This window comes from Vulpes vulpes, chromosome 1 (assembly GCF_048418805.1).
Source record: "Vulpes vulpes isolate BD-2025 chromosome 1, VulVul3, whole genome shotgun sequence".
Classification (NCBI taxonomy): domain Eukaryota; kingdom Metazoa; phylum Chordata; class Mammalia; order Carnivora; family Canidae; genus Vulpes; species Vulpes vulpes.
Window position 1 is genome coordinate 51,373,365 of NC_132780.1, and position 15,378 is coordinate 51,388,742.

Below are 15,378 nucleotides of genomic sequence, written 5' to 3' on the forward strand. Positions count from 1 at the left end.
TGAAATCCCAAAAGTATTGAAATACATAGCTTAGTTAATTTAATTTTCTGTAGTACGCTTGCCTCAAGAAAAAGTTGCCTAGAATTTAAAATCAAACCACAAACTCAGGACAAGGATTTGAAAAAAAAATCTTGCCTTTTGGGTTTTAATCAGGGATAAGTCACTGTTATAAATTTCACTGCAGTTTCTACCTATTCTGGTAGATACTGTTTTATAGGTGTGAATCAATGACCACTATCTGAATTTCAAATGATCTCCCAAGATCATTTCTGGCCGTGATGGCTAGACTTCAAAAGTATCTTCTTGAGCTCTAATCTAATATGTACCCCCACACACACACACACAAAAAGGCAAAGCATTGCATTTTTTCTTCAAACTGGAAGATACCACATGAAATTGTTACCAGGAAAGATTTACTTTTGACTCCATATTTACGTACATATATGTGTGCAATATAAGTATGTGTCCATCCACATAGAAAAAAGATAATGGGAAATCACAGTAATATGTAATACTACATGTGAGCTAAAAAGCAGTCTGCTCTTCTCATTATGCATTCACAATCTTTAACAAATGAACTGAATAACTTCTTTCTGATTTTTAGAAGATTAGAGTACCTAGAAAACCACAGTGCTCTTGGGGAGGTGTTTAAATTAGTTTACAGACAACTCCGCCCAACACCACAGCAACATCTATCACTAATCTTACCACAGATCTCTTAATGTCAGTTAAGAGTTTGTCCAGAAAAATAAGGCCACCCTCTACTCCCACTGGCTTCTCCTTTCCAGCTACCCTGAGCCATTACGAAATGAAAACATTCAGAATTAGGCAACATTAAGTTTGATCATTCTAGAAATGCTGAACAGCTAGGATTCTCAAATGGTTCTTATCTGGACTTTCGTTGGAACCAGACTGCTGCCGAAGCCATCATTACCTGCCTGCCTTGGTTGGGTTTTCACACTGTAATGTCACTTAGCTGAAAACTCAAACTGCACACTGAAAAATTTCAACTTACACAAACCTTATAGCAACATGAACAAGGTGGAAAAGGACATCTTTTTCACTGAGAATAGTTTGACATTACTGTCTGAACTGGCTCGGATTCCTGAAGTAAATTCTATGTTAGCCGTCAGAGGATTGCACACAGTCTTACAACAGGCCATTTTTGTCCTGTAGGCCTCTTAATTTAAAAAGCTGCTCTTCTAAAACCTAGAAAAGTTCTCTACAAAGCCTAGGAAACGATTTTACCAACAGTTTATTGGCAATCTTCAGGAAGTAGAAAAATAATACGGCCCACAGCAGTTTGCAGTGTGGTCCCTGGTCAAGCAGCATCACTCAACCCTGTTGGAAATGTCAATTCCCAGGCTCCCCCCCAAACCTACTGAGTCAGAAGTTCTATGGGTGGGCCAGGGAATTTTTGCTCTTACAGGTCCTCTGGGTGATTGTGATGTATGTTCAAGTTTAAGAATCAGTGACCTAAAGAATCAACACAAAACATATGTTTTGTAGGAATAATTTTTTTCATGGAATAAAGAACATTTTAGATAGAGAACCTAGGATAGGGAAATGAAGTAATTTAATCTAAACCCAAATAAAAATTATCAGTGGAAGGGTGGGCGCCTGGTTGGCTCAGTTGGTTAAGTGGCTGACTCTTCATTTCAGCTCAGGTCATTATCTCAGGGTCCTAGGGAGACAGCTTAAGGATTTTCTCTCTCCCTCTACCTCTCCCCCTGCTTACATTCTCTCTCTCTCTCTCTCTCTCTCTCAAATAAATCCTTTTTAAAAATTATGACTGGATATATGGTGTTGCATCCTCATGTTTTTAACCCTGTCTCCACAGTTACTTTTATTATCTTCTTTATCTACTGAGAATTCTTCCCAAGTCAAAGGCATGTTGATTCAATCTTTGTGATAACTTGATGCATTTATTCAATGGATATTTTTGAGAACCTACTACAAGCCAAGCCCTGCTTTAGTCAATGAGGATTCCACAAACTTTAATCTGGGCTTAGCTGAAGTTCTGCCTCACATATCACACTACCTGATTAGACAACAAAAATCTTTCTTTACTCATTCATGTTTATTTCTTAATACCTCCAACTTTAAACACACCCACACATTATTCCTTCTACCCAAGCAATCAGGCTTATTCCAAACAGGAGAAAAGTAGCTATGAATCTGTATATAAGGCTGGGGCAGGGATGTGTCACTAAGATCGTTCAACAAACTTAGAAAAGCAATGAGGGGGCACCTGGCTGGCTCAGTTGGTGGAGTGTGTGACTCTCAGTCTCAGGATTCAAGCCCCAAGTTGAGTGTGGAGGGAGATTACTTAAAAATAAAATCTTTTAGATAAATAAGGCAGATGAGAATCAATGAAAGCGTACTGCTGAGAAACTGCAAAACAATGTCAAATACTAGTTTTAAAATAACAGCTTTTGCAGCAGCTTGGTAGCCAAAAACTGCAAATAATCCAAGAATTCATCAAAAGGACAAAGAACAAATAAACTGTGATGTGTACACTGAGTGGAATGCTACAAAAGCAGTAAAAAGATAAAGCATGATACCTACTGATACCTGCCACAACATGGATAAATCTCACAGGCATTATGTATTTAAAAAGTTTGGTCCCAACTCTCTAAAATGCCTACTATATGACTTCATTCATATCAAGTTCAAAGGCATGAAAAACATGTGGTGGAAGTCACAGAGATATTAGGTGGGGGGGGGGGGGGGGTGAAGGGAATCTTCAGGAGTGCTGGCAGTGTTCTGTGCCTTGAACTGGATGGTAGTTACATATACGCGAGAGACTAGTGGGGGGTTTTAACTGTAGTAAGATATACATCATGGTGTTTAATCCTCATACCCCATTAAAGCGATCCTACTGTCATTCCCATTTATGAACTAGGAGACCAAGGCTCACATTTGTAAAGAACCAAAGTGGCAGAAGTTAAGAGTCAAACTCTCCTCGGTCTGATGTCAATAGTAAACTATACAACACTATCTCCGAAGAAAACAGAAAGCAGAGCACCCCCTTCCCCAATCATTTAAGAAGCAAAGGTGTATTAAGGGTAATACCAAAGAACGGCAGTATATGCTATTGCTGACAATAATCCTAAAGTATCAAGAAAACACTGAACTACATTTTATACTATATTTTCATTTAAATGGCAGAAAAATCGTGATATGATCCATTAAGAAATCATATATATGTATATATAAACATATGTAAATTCAGTGGTTAAAGAATTATATCTTAGTTGAATTAAATCTAATTAAATATTGCTATGGAGCATAAAATGTTTAACTGCAAATTAATGCTATTCTTGTTTACAGCTATATTTATACTGTGCACTTAAAGTGCATATATTTTTTTAAAAAGTGCATATATTTATTCTACATACTTAAAGTGGCAAGGATGAAAGACTATAATGCAATTTCTTTCAAAATATTCAAGCTTAAAAAATATATCAAGCTTTATTAATTCTGATTGACCTACTCTCTAATTAGTAAGTTAAACAGAACACTAAAATGTGAAGTACAGGTTTTTTTATTCTGCTCTGCTGATACTTTCGTAAAATTCAGTAAGTGTGAAATACAATAGTATTGTATTATTACATACCCCAAATAACATTATAATTTCTACATGTAAAAAATACTTTCTAAAAAAAAAAACAAAACTTTCTATCTAAAAAATACATATGTATTTTATGTTTTACTTATAAATAAAAATGAATTACTAGAAGAGCAAAAGAAAAAACACATTAAATACAAGCCCAAATTCTTAATATTTGATTCCACAGACATTAAAATACTCTATTGAATTATTATAAAAGTCTCTAAAATCCTACTCGCAATTCTTTTTTTTTTTTTTTTTAAGATTTTATTTATTTATTCATTAGAGACGCAGAGTGGGAGGGGGAGAGGGAGAGAGAGAGAGAGAGAGAGAGAGAGAGAGAGAGAGAGGCAGAGACACAGGTAGAGGGAGAAGCAGGGTCCACGCAGGGAGCCTGCTGGGACTCGATCCCGGGATTCCAGGATCACACCCTGGGCCAAAGGCAGGCACTAAACCGCTGAGCCACCCAGGGATCCCCTCTACTTGCAATTCTTATTCTCATCACAGCTGGTAACAAAAAGTTCGCAGATTGACACTAATTTACAGACCATATCTGGAGAAACAATACTTTAGATATATCAAATATTTGGCATCTAGGACTACAAAGATTCAAATTTTACAAACTTGAGCTGCTTCTAGCCAAGTCCTATTTTTTAGAGAATTACTCACTTTGCTCCTGGGACCAGGAGTGCCAAACTTCATTTCTCAGTGCCAAACTTCAGTAATTTTAAACACAGGTAATGGCAAAAAAAAGCAAAATTTATTCTATTTTGGCCTTTGCATTTAAATTAATGCAAATTCTCTTTTACATCAACAGTTTTCCATGGACCTTTACCTGGGTGATATGAAATGTGTGTGCTTATTCTATTTCAGGACCTTAAGTTATAAACTTTAAGAATGGCACTATTATAAAGGAATACTGATATAAAGAAGCTAACAACAAAATTATCACTGTATACCAACGTTCTTGTGACTCACAGACCACAGATACAAGCATTTCTTCTCAAGGAATTTATGGCTGCTGTTATATTTCAAGTTGAGAAATAGAGCACTCTCCAGTTTAGAAAATAACCTTCATCTCTTCCTACCCACCTCAAATAACAGAAGACTTAACACAATCCTTGCACTAGAAAGAAAGGTGATGGTACTGGGTTCAAAGCAATTCTCCTAATTTGCTAAATCACTTAGTACAGTCTTAAGGTAATATAGAAATGAAACAACTATCTATTTCATGGAGTAAGTCCATGGACAGTCCTACAGTTACTGAAGAAGATTCTGCTAAGGTCAGTGGGAGACCCAACCTGTCCACAATGAAGTCAAATTCACAACCTTACATTTTAAAAGCAAGGACATACCTTCAAAATCAGGCATCCAAGGCATATGCAACAATACTAAAATTACTAACTTATGAGTGGAAGAAAATGCAGTACTTGAAATTATCAACACAGTATGCAATCAGTTAAATTATTTCATGTTTATTACATCTTAAGTGCCATACAATATCTTGATTATGTACCCACGTCAAGGATTTTGAGAAACTTTTAGAACTTAAGAACACAAGTTTTTTTCAAAATATCTTCAACACAATCACCTGGTAAGTTGTGAGATGAGGATGAGGCTGTTACCCATTTACATACAGACTTTACTTATATACCACTTCTATGACACAGCCATTTGGTTTTTCCAGTAGTGGAGCACACTTGGCAACCTCACCCAGCCACCATCTCTGCGGGCGTATCGCTAGGACAAAGAGATTCCTTTATGCCACTGAAATTAACTACTATTTATCGGAAAACTTATTTCTTAACTCTTCAGGACCCAAATTTCTCAGGGGTGGCTCTGAGTACCATAATTCCAGGACTGTCATCTGATTACAAGGCATAGTTTCCATAAGTGGCAGAGGTTCTCACATAGAAGTGATTCACTGCCACGAGGGACATCTGGCAATGTCTAGAGACATTTTGCTTTCCACAATTAATTTCACGGAGGTGGAGGTGTTACTGACAACGAGGAGGCAGAAGCTGGGGATGCTGTTAAACATCCTACAATACGTAGGACAGCCCCCACGACAAAATGTCAGTAGTTGAGCTGCCCAGATCTATGGTGTTATTTGTACCCACTCTAACAAGACTATTTACCAGGTCTTCTTTTTTTCAGAAACAACTATAGTAAGATATTTCTGGCAAGTACCTGATTGAATGAATCTACCATATCATTCTTATAGTTACCTGAAAGGAATGTAGGATGTAGCTCCACACATTAATATTCTATATGCTTCTTCTGGAGCTCTCCCCAAATATATAACCTATATTTGAAAAGAGAAGAAAAAAGCAATTTATTTCTAAATGAAGATACAGTGCTGTCACTGCAAAAGTTTGTATAATTTCTCTCTGATTAACTGAGCCTGATTCTCCAGCCTTCCCAAGGACCTTGGGAGTCACCCAGGACCCTATCAGCCAATTCCTTTTTAGCTGGAATCTGCTGTAGCTATTTTCTGTTGCTTGCACTAAGAGCGCTGAACAACTCCCCAACAACCTTTTGTGGTAACAAGTAGAGCATTTTAAAAACAGATTTTCTAAATCAAGATATTAGACTGAGCACATGCTTTTAGCCTCATCCCTTTCCTGAAAATCCACTGAAATGACTATAAAGAAGTGTGTGGGGGATGGAGCTAGGAGGTAGACTGAGAATGAGGACGAGGACATAAGGCAGAGCAAGAGTTTGATTAATTCCATCCATTTAAATTTAACTACTTAAAAGTACTGAACAGGTTTCCTATAAAACTGCATTTGCTTCTTATTTTCATTGGCTTCTTTTATCCTCAGAACTACATTAGGCTTTCACCTTATCTGGCAGAATTACTTCAAGTAGATTCTTTAGCATTTCGGGTCCAAAAGCTTCTTGTTTTCTGCCCTGACATTTACTATGCATATGATTTTTGGTGGACAGTTCCTTTCTCTCAATAATTCATACATGTTGTTCCACTGTCTTCTCAGTTCTAGTGTTGCAGAAATATTTTACTAGCCTCATCCTCTCTTCCTCTTATAAGAACCTGTTTCACAAATTTGGAGTTTGAGAATTTCACTGGCCTCCCTCTAAGTGAGTCATCTTCAATCTCCAATTTAGTTTGCCTGAGACTTCCTGACCCCCATTCAATCTGAAGGCACAAGTCTTTTTCCAACTCAGAATCTTCCCATAAGGCAGGACATTTTCAGCTCATACATGGTGGAAGGAGAGGTGGCCACCAGCATCCGATTTGGCACATATATTTTTACATAAATTAGATTCCATGCTAAGGCTTATTTTTTTTTTAATTTTTATTTATTTATGATAGTCACAGAGAGATTGAGAGAGAGAGAGGCAGAGACACAGGCAGAGGGAGAAGCAGGCTCCATGCACCGGAAGCCCGACGTGGGATTCGATCCCGGGTCTCCAGGATCGCGCCCTGGGCCAAAGGCAGGCGCCAAACTGCTACGCCACCCAGGGATCCCCGCTAAGGCTTATTTTGGGATAATATACTTGAAATTTTGAGTAGTAGGGCACCTGGGTGGCTCAATGGTTGAGCATCTGCCTTCAACTCAGGGCTGATCCGGGATCGAGTCCCACATCAGGCTCCCCACAGGGAGGTTGCTTCTCCCTCTGCCTATGTCTGCCTCTCTCTTTGTCCCTCAGGAATAAATAAAACCTCTAAAAATTTTTTTTTTTACTAGTAAAAAGAAATCACTAAAGAAGTCCCTGCATGGCTCAGTTGGTTAAGTGTCTGACTCTTGATTTCAGCTTAGGTCGTCATGATCTCAGGGTTATGGGTTCGGGAACCATGCTGAGCTCCATGATCAGCAGAGATTCTGCTTGAGGATTCTCTCCCTCTGTCTCTCTCATGCATGCTCTCTCTCTCTAAAATAAATACATTGAAAAAATAAATAAATAAAAATAAATAAAAAACAGATAAATAAATATATTTTTAAATCACTAAAAAAAATTGTAAACCTCTAATCTCCATCACTTACGTATATGAGCTGTTTCCTCAACCTAATTGTGAGCCCTATGAAGTGAGGACCCATCTCTTAGGCTTCATTTCAAACTCCTGGTTCATATACTATACATGGACTCTTACTGAATTTTTAATTCACTAATCTAAATCTACTTAGAATAGTAAATTTTAAAAAATCATTGGATTAAGAGAAATCATACAATCACAGATCCAACAAGGATCTTTAAAACTCTGAGAAGGACATATCCCAAAACTAGTCGTAACAGCTGAGTCACCTTCCAAAGGGCATTCTACCAATTTTCTGTTTTAAGAATCATAAATGGAATCTTTTCCCAGTGTCTATGCTGTTTCTTTTCTTTTCTTTATTTATTTGAAAGAGAGAATGTGCACACACACACAAGGAGGGAGAGGGGCAGAGGGAGAAGCAGACTCCCCAGGGAGCAGGAAGCCTGATGTAGGGCTTGATCTCAGGACCCTGGGATCATGAACTGAGCCAAGGCAGCTGCCTAACTGACTGAGCCACCCAGGTGCCCCTACACTGTTTCTCAATATGGTTTCACCCCATTTACTCTAAAAAAAAAATTACAAAACTTCAATTAACTATACAGAATCTTGTAGCGTTTATCTAGGGCAGCATACAAGTCCACAAAAAAGGTACAAGAAAAAAACATCAATTCCAAGAATAAATATTTTGTTACCTAGAACCTAGTACAAATTTTCAAGTATAATATTCATAACTCATGGGCAGCCCAGGAGGCTCAGGGGTTTAGCACTGCCTTCAGCCCAGGCCGTGATCCTGGAGGCCCGGGATCGAGTCCCACATCGGGCTCCCTGCATGGAGCCTGCTTCTCCCTGCCTGTGTCTCTGCCTCTCTCTCTCTCTCCTTGTGTCTCTCATGAATAAATAAATAAAATCTTTTAAAAAAAGTATTCGTAACTCATATAAGATTGCAATTTATCATGAACTAAAGCACACATAATCATTTGTAATCTTACTCGTCTTAGTTGTCTATACATTACTTCTCTTTTAGGCTTCAACTTATCACATGACTTTCTATTTTATTATTATTCATTTGGAAAAACAGCATGATAATTCTTTTAGGAAACATTAAAAATAATTTTAAATCCAACCCCCTCCTTTGCAAATTTCCTCATTCTTTGTTAGGCTCCAACATCTTTCTTTTCTCTTCTAAGGTTTACTGTACAGCATCAGAAAAGTCTTTTCTTCTCTTTCTTCTATTTTGGGACTTACTAGTAGATAAAGACTCCCCTCCAAAGACCACCCTGAAACCAAAACAAACAAAAACCAAATAAAAAAACACCTTGAAGCCAATGAGAGGGAGAACAAGATTTGATTCATTTGTATTTATGCATGTATGTGTATGTACACAGAATTTAAATTAAATGAAATCGAGACCTCTTTCAGGTTTCCCTATTTCTAGCAAGACTGTCTCTAAAATTATATAAATTTTTCCTCAAGAAAAAGATAATTCCTCTTTATACACTAAATGCCTCTTCATACATTAAATAATTGTTGGTCAGCCTTGGAACACAAGTTTAATTCAAAGAACACAAGGGCAATGTAACATTTTCTCCTTTGGGGGAATATTTATTTTTTATTATTGTTTTAAAGATTTATTTATTTATTTATTCATGAGAGACTCAGAAAGAGAGAGGCAGAGACACAGGCAGAGGGAGTAGCAGGCTCCCTGAGCCTGATGTGGGACTCGATCCCAGATGCCCTATCATGCCCTGAGCCAAAGGCAGAGATTCAACTGCTGAGCCACCGAGGCATCCTTTGTAATTTTTATTTATTTTTTATTTTTTACAAGATTTATTTATTTATTTATTCATGAGAGACACAGAGACAAAGGCAGAGACACAGGCAGAAGGAGAAGCAGGCTTCCTATAGGGAGCCCGATCCTTTAGGGGAATAAAAACTAAATCCCTAGTAGTAAACTTTTCAAAAACATTATTTTAAACCCAGTTGTGGAATGACTGTACATAATGTACATAAATAGATACTGGGTATAATGAGATAAGTTAAAGGAAATTTATAGACTCAGAATGAGTCTATTTATATAATGCTATAGTCTGAATGTGTGTCCCGCCTTGCAAATTCCTATGTTAAAATCCTAACCCCTAAGAGGTGATGGTATTATTAGATGGGAGCTCTGAGATAGTTAGCCATAAGGGTGGAACCATCATGGATGGGAGGGGGTGCCTTATAAAAGAGGCTCCAGAGATCCTTAGCTCCCTTCTGCCATGTGACAGCCCTCACCAGGTTGCTGACACACCCTGATCTTGGAACTCCCAGCCTCCATAAGAGAAATAAATTTCTGTGTGTTTATAAGCCTCCCAGGCTCTGGTAGTTTGTTATACCTACCCAAAAGGACCAAGACACACAACTATTAAGTAAATATTTGCAGCTAGTATCATTTCTAATTGTATACCCACGCATCTTCCCTAGTCAAAAGGCCTTGCCATATGAAATTATTCTAAATATAAGAAAAACCCTATAAATGGCTCCTATATTAACACAAATCCTCAAATTAGTAAACTCTAAATCAGTGTAATTTTACGAACCGTCAGTGTTCCTAGCAATTTGGAAGCTAGGTCCTTTTCAAATTCCTTTGGTATATTTTCATGAGAAGCTATGTACAAATATAGAATGGTCATTCTAATTCCACATTGCTGTCCAAAAATAGGAAGCAACAAATGAGGAACAAGAGAGAGATTAAACAGCTGCGGTAGCTAGCTTCCAAAACAGCCCTCATGATGCTCACCTCCTGGCATTCTCACCTTGCGGAGCCCCCTCCCACAATGAATAGGGCACCCATGTGTAAACAATGCACAAATGGCAGTGTGTGGCTTCTGAGGCTAACTCATAAATGACACTGTGGCTTCTGTCTGGGATTTCTCACTCTGGGTACCTCAAGGTGTCATTAAGTGAGGGTACTCGGGCAGCCCATGTGGCAAGAAGAGAAGCCCCATGCCAATAACCAGTGTTAACTGACAAGCCTTCAGATGACTGCAGCCCAGTGGGGTAATTCGTCAGGCAGCAATAGGTAATAGAGTAGCATGATAAACAGTGAGTAAGGAAATAGTCACTTCAGTTAAGAGAGGATAAATAAGCAAATAGGTGACAAGTGCAGAGGTAAACGCAAGCAAGCCCCATGGCTTAGAAAGCATCAGAAGGGGGAGCATGCTGTCATCTCTCTCTCTGAGGTAAGTAATCTCTCTGAAGAAGCAAATGGCAATCTCACAGGATGAATAAAATATTGTGGGACAAATATCTGATAAGTCGGTAGTGCTTTTTGAAGTCACAGTGCAAAGATCTTCTTTGCTGAGTAGTACCATAGTCATTTCTAGGACTTCCATGTCCGTATTTTTAAATTACCATCTGCATGCCCCAGTCCATGTAAAGACTCTGAACCTTAGACTACAGACATATGTTTTGAAACCTGGGAAGGGCTCGACCAGTGATGAATGAAATCAGTGGATTGAAAGAAAAGAATTACAGCCTGATCATTTGGTTTCAATCCTGACAATTCAGGCCCCAAATAATAAAGCCCAATCATTTTAACACATGCTTCTTATTCTTACATACAACATTTTGGGTTTTTTAAAGATTTTATTTATTTATTCACAAGAGACACACAGAGAGAGGCAGAGACACAGGCAGAGGGAGAAGTAGGCTCCATGCAGGGAGCCTGATGTGGGACTCATCCCGGAACTCCAGGATCATGCCCTGGGCCGAAGGCAGACGCTAAACCACTTAACCACCCAGGGATCCCCACATACAACGTTTAGAAGCTTAAGCTATGTACTCAGAGAACCTTTGGTACAGTTTTAAAAACTAAAATATTACACAATCATCATGAGAATGAAGAATAACAAAGGGTGTTTAAATTCTACAACGAATGTGGCAGCCTGATAAACCCATAGCCATTTTCAAATATTTTTCATGGAGAAATATCACAATGTTTCCAGTATTAACTATTTTCACTTCAACCAGATGACATAGTCTTTCTTATGCCAACACTTGAATGATCTTTAAAAAAAAAAAAAAATCACTCTCCAGACTAACACAGAATGTTCATGAACCAGCACACGTTGGAAATAAGCTTCAAGATCCAACTGCTGAATAAAAATGATGAGCAGGGACAAGACTATATACAATATACAATTTTATATGATAAAATAAGTAAACAAGGTAAAATCACTTTCACAGCTCCTGCACTAATATAAAAAAAAATTCTATCACTTAAAAAAAATCAGATGGCCTTATATTTCAGTAGTTTTAACTTTTCAGTTATTTATAAATATAGTAGGTTGGTATAATGATCCTCAATTTAGATAAAGGGAAACTGCAAGTTTGGCATAGCAATCATATATCTACCAAGACCAGACATCTAATAAACGTGAGGAAACTGGGCTCTCGGTCTTAGTGCACATGGCTATACTATGTGGGCAGTAGGGATATTTTTTCAAAACAAAGCAAAAATCTTAATTTTTCTTTTTGCATGAAACCTAATTTTTAAACATTAGCAAAAACAAACTACTATTTATAAATAGTTACATAAATCTAGTAGGTCACTACTTTCCAACCTGTGATATTTGCTGGTCACCCAAAATCACACTGCTTGTTACTGGATGGAGAAAGCCTACTGCTCAGACCTTATTTATAGACAAGAAACCATACTATCTAAAACAAGTACTGAAACAGGGACAGGATTCCAACATTCCAGAGAGCTTAAAAGATCTACAATCAAAGCTTATAACAGAGAGAGCCATTTATCTTCACTCTTTCCCCAAATTGTGTCCCAGGTGGCTCTAATAGCTGCGGTCAGGCTCACTAGGGCGAGAAAGGAAGCAAGGCTGACATCAGCAGGGATACCCACAGCTACCTCCACCACATGGCCTTGTCCCCTTCTGGGCACACCTCACACTAACCTGCCTTCTGGTTGCTATTCACAGCAGCCTGTTGCTGTTGCCCTGCCTGTCACCGACACCACGGTATCTGCCCAAGGATGAGTACTTATAAAAACTTGAGCTGTTGGGATCCCTGGGTGGCACAGCGGTTTGGCGCCTGCCTTTGGCCCAGGGTGCAATCCTGGAGACCCAGGATCGAATCGCACGTCGGGCTCCCGGCATGGAGCCTGCTTCTCCCTCTGCTTGTGTCTCTGTCTCTCTCTGTGTGTGTGTGTGTGTGTGTGTGTGTGTGTGTGTGTGAGACTGTCATAAATAAATAAATAAATTTAAAAAAAAAAAAAAAAAAAAAACCTTGAGCTGTCCCTCCCACCCCCTTGGTCCTGTAGTCTTTGCTGCCCCAGCTAGACTATTTCCTGAACTGGATTCTTACCTGTGGCGTTCAGATCCTTTCTGCTCCCTTTGTCTTAGCTTCTTACATGATCCCTTCAACAGGTAGCCACCTTCACCTAGCACTGACTACTCTGGGTTGAAAATCATCAAATCCTTAAGAAGTAGACCAGAGATTCAAAAGACCATCATTAACTAACAAATTAAGTCTCTGAGCTCTTATCATGACTGTTGAAATAATCTCAAATCTGACACAATTAGGATTCTATTCACAGACTGCTGAATTAATAAATTCTTAGGATTTAATGAGTACAATTTTCAATGCAAATGTTTATAAGGTAAGCCATTCTAAAGGTTACAAAAATTGCTTAGAAATAAAAAATACTACTTACAGAGTGATAAATTTTGAACAAGGAATCTACATGTTAGCACAATTAGCTCTCCCAAAGTAATCTCTTAAAACATTAAGGAAAGCAAATTTGCAAGCTATGTACCAAGAGTTTGCTTGCATCATTTATTTTATACTCAGAACACAGCCACAAATATGTTAGAAAAAAGGGTTAATTTCCCAGATTAGCCCTCAAATACATTTAACTTGTGGAAGAGCTGAATACTATATATCTGCAGAAAAATATAACTGCTGGTCAATAAGATCTATCCAAAGTTGATGACCAGTAAGATAATATGGCAACTTTCTTGTTTTTTAATATAAAAAGAATATTTAAGGTATGATAATAGTCAAAAGAAACAGGAAATAGAAAGAGAAAGACATTTAATGAATGCTTATTAATTGGTGCCAGATACTCTACATAAATTGAAATTAAAAGCCAGCTCAGTGGCCTCTTCCAAAAAACTGCTTTGCGGGCAGCCCGGGTGGCTCAGTGGTTTAGCGCTGCCTTCGGCCTGGGGTGTGATCCTGGAGACCCAGGATCAAGTCCTGTGTCGGGCTCCCTGCATGGAGCCTACTTCTCCCTCTGCCTGTGTCTCTGCCTCTCTGCCTGTGTCTCTCATGAATAAATAAATAAAAACTTAAAAAAAAAAACTGTTTTGCAACTAAAAATTAACATTTAGGGCAGCCCGGGTGGCTCAGCGTTTTAGCGCCGCCTTCAGCCCAGGGCCTGATCCTGTAGACCAGGGATCGAATCCCATATCAGGCTCCCTGTATGGAGCCTACTTCTCCCTCTGCCTGTGTCTCTGCCTCTCTCTCTGTGTGTCTCTCATGAATAAATAAAATCTTTAAAAAAATAAAAATTAACATTTATACCCACTAGTATAATAACACACCACCACTTCTATTACAAAGTATACACATAAAAAAATAAATAGTAACAGAAAGTGACAATCATTTCTTAAATGATTAGTGATTGTGCTTTAAAATAAAATAAAATATTAATAAATTTAACAGTTAATGCTTCATTTTTTAAGTATCTTGATTTAAAAGCCTTGTTGTAAGTTCAGCTCCCTTGCTTGCTTTCTTTTTGGTTGCTTGGGGGGAAAAAAAAAAAAACAAAACTTATGGAAGTGTAACTTACAATCAACGAAAACATACATTTTAAATGTATATAGGTCAATAGATTTCAACTGTCCACAGCTATATGACCACAACAATCCAAGTAGGAAATGTCCATCACCTCAAAAGCTCTCCTGTGGATCTTCTCAGTTAATCCCAAATGTTTCCCCCTTCCCCACAAGTCTGAGGCAACCACTGATATGCTTACTGTCACTATGGAACAAACACATCTTTCCAAGAGCTTCATATAAACAAAATCATGTACAGCTGTTTCAATTCTTGATTTAAATGGGTGCTGTGACTAAAAAAGAAACTTTACTATGATAAGTAAATGCAAATATGGGAATGATTACACTCATTTTCTTTCATTCCCTCTAGCAATGATGGACATTTGGTTAGTAAATTCCCAATTTCCTAAATGCTAATCAGATGTTGTTAAAAACTAATGGGGAAAGTGCTGTACATTTTTTAGATGTTTAGCAAATAAGTATAAGATCCACTGAAACTTCATTTAGATGATTTTAAGAGAGGTTATAACATTTTCTTTTGTGGCTATTAATATAACCCTTGACTGAAAACTGCACTTAAAGGGAGAAGACCATTCATTCTGCCTTTTTAGTAGGAAATTGGTTTCAGGATAACCAGAGCCTCGGCTGGAAGAGGGGAAGTTCAATTCCCATAAAAGAAAGTCAGCTAATAAGTGAAGGATGAATAAAATCATTAGAAATTATGGTTTTACTGAAACTCAAATATACTTAATGTTTGAGGCAAGTACTATTAACTGTTGTTTTAAAACACTAAATATTGGGCTGCCTGGGTGGCTCAGCAGTTAAGCACCTGCCTTCAGCTCAGGGTGTGATCCTGGAGTCCCGGAAGCCTGCTTCTCTCTTTGCCTATGTCTCTGCCTCTCTCTCTCTCTCTGTATCTCTCATGAATAAATAAA

The 15,378-nt window shown here is 38.1% G+C and overlaps 1 protein-coding gene across 21 annotated transcripts in view; it reads right to left on the reverse strand.

Annotated features, from left to right (window-relative positions):
• CDC14B (cell division cycle 14B) overlaps positions 1-15,378 on the reverse strand; it is a 100,699-nt gene that overhangs the window by 29,998 nt on the left and 55,323 nt on the right. For all 21 annotated transcript variants that reach the window (XR_012002633.1, XR_012002641.1, XR_012002642.1 and 18 more), the window contains one exon: positions 5,842-5,918. Coding sequence is in view for 17 of the 21 variants with exons in the window: in XM_072764049.1 (XP_072620150.1) it covers positions 5,842-5,918 (77 nt within the window). In the remaining 4 variants the exon portion in view is untranslated. The remainder of the gene's footprint in view (positions 1-5,841; positions 5,919-15,378) is intronic.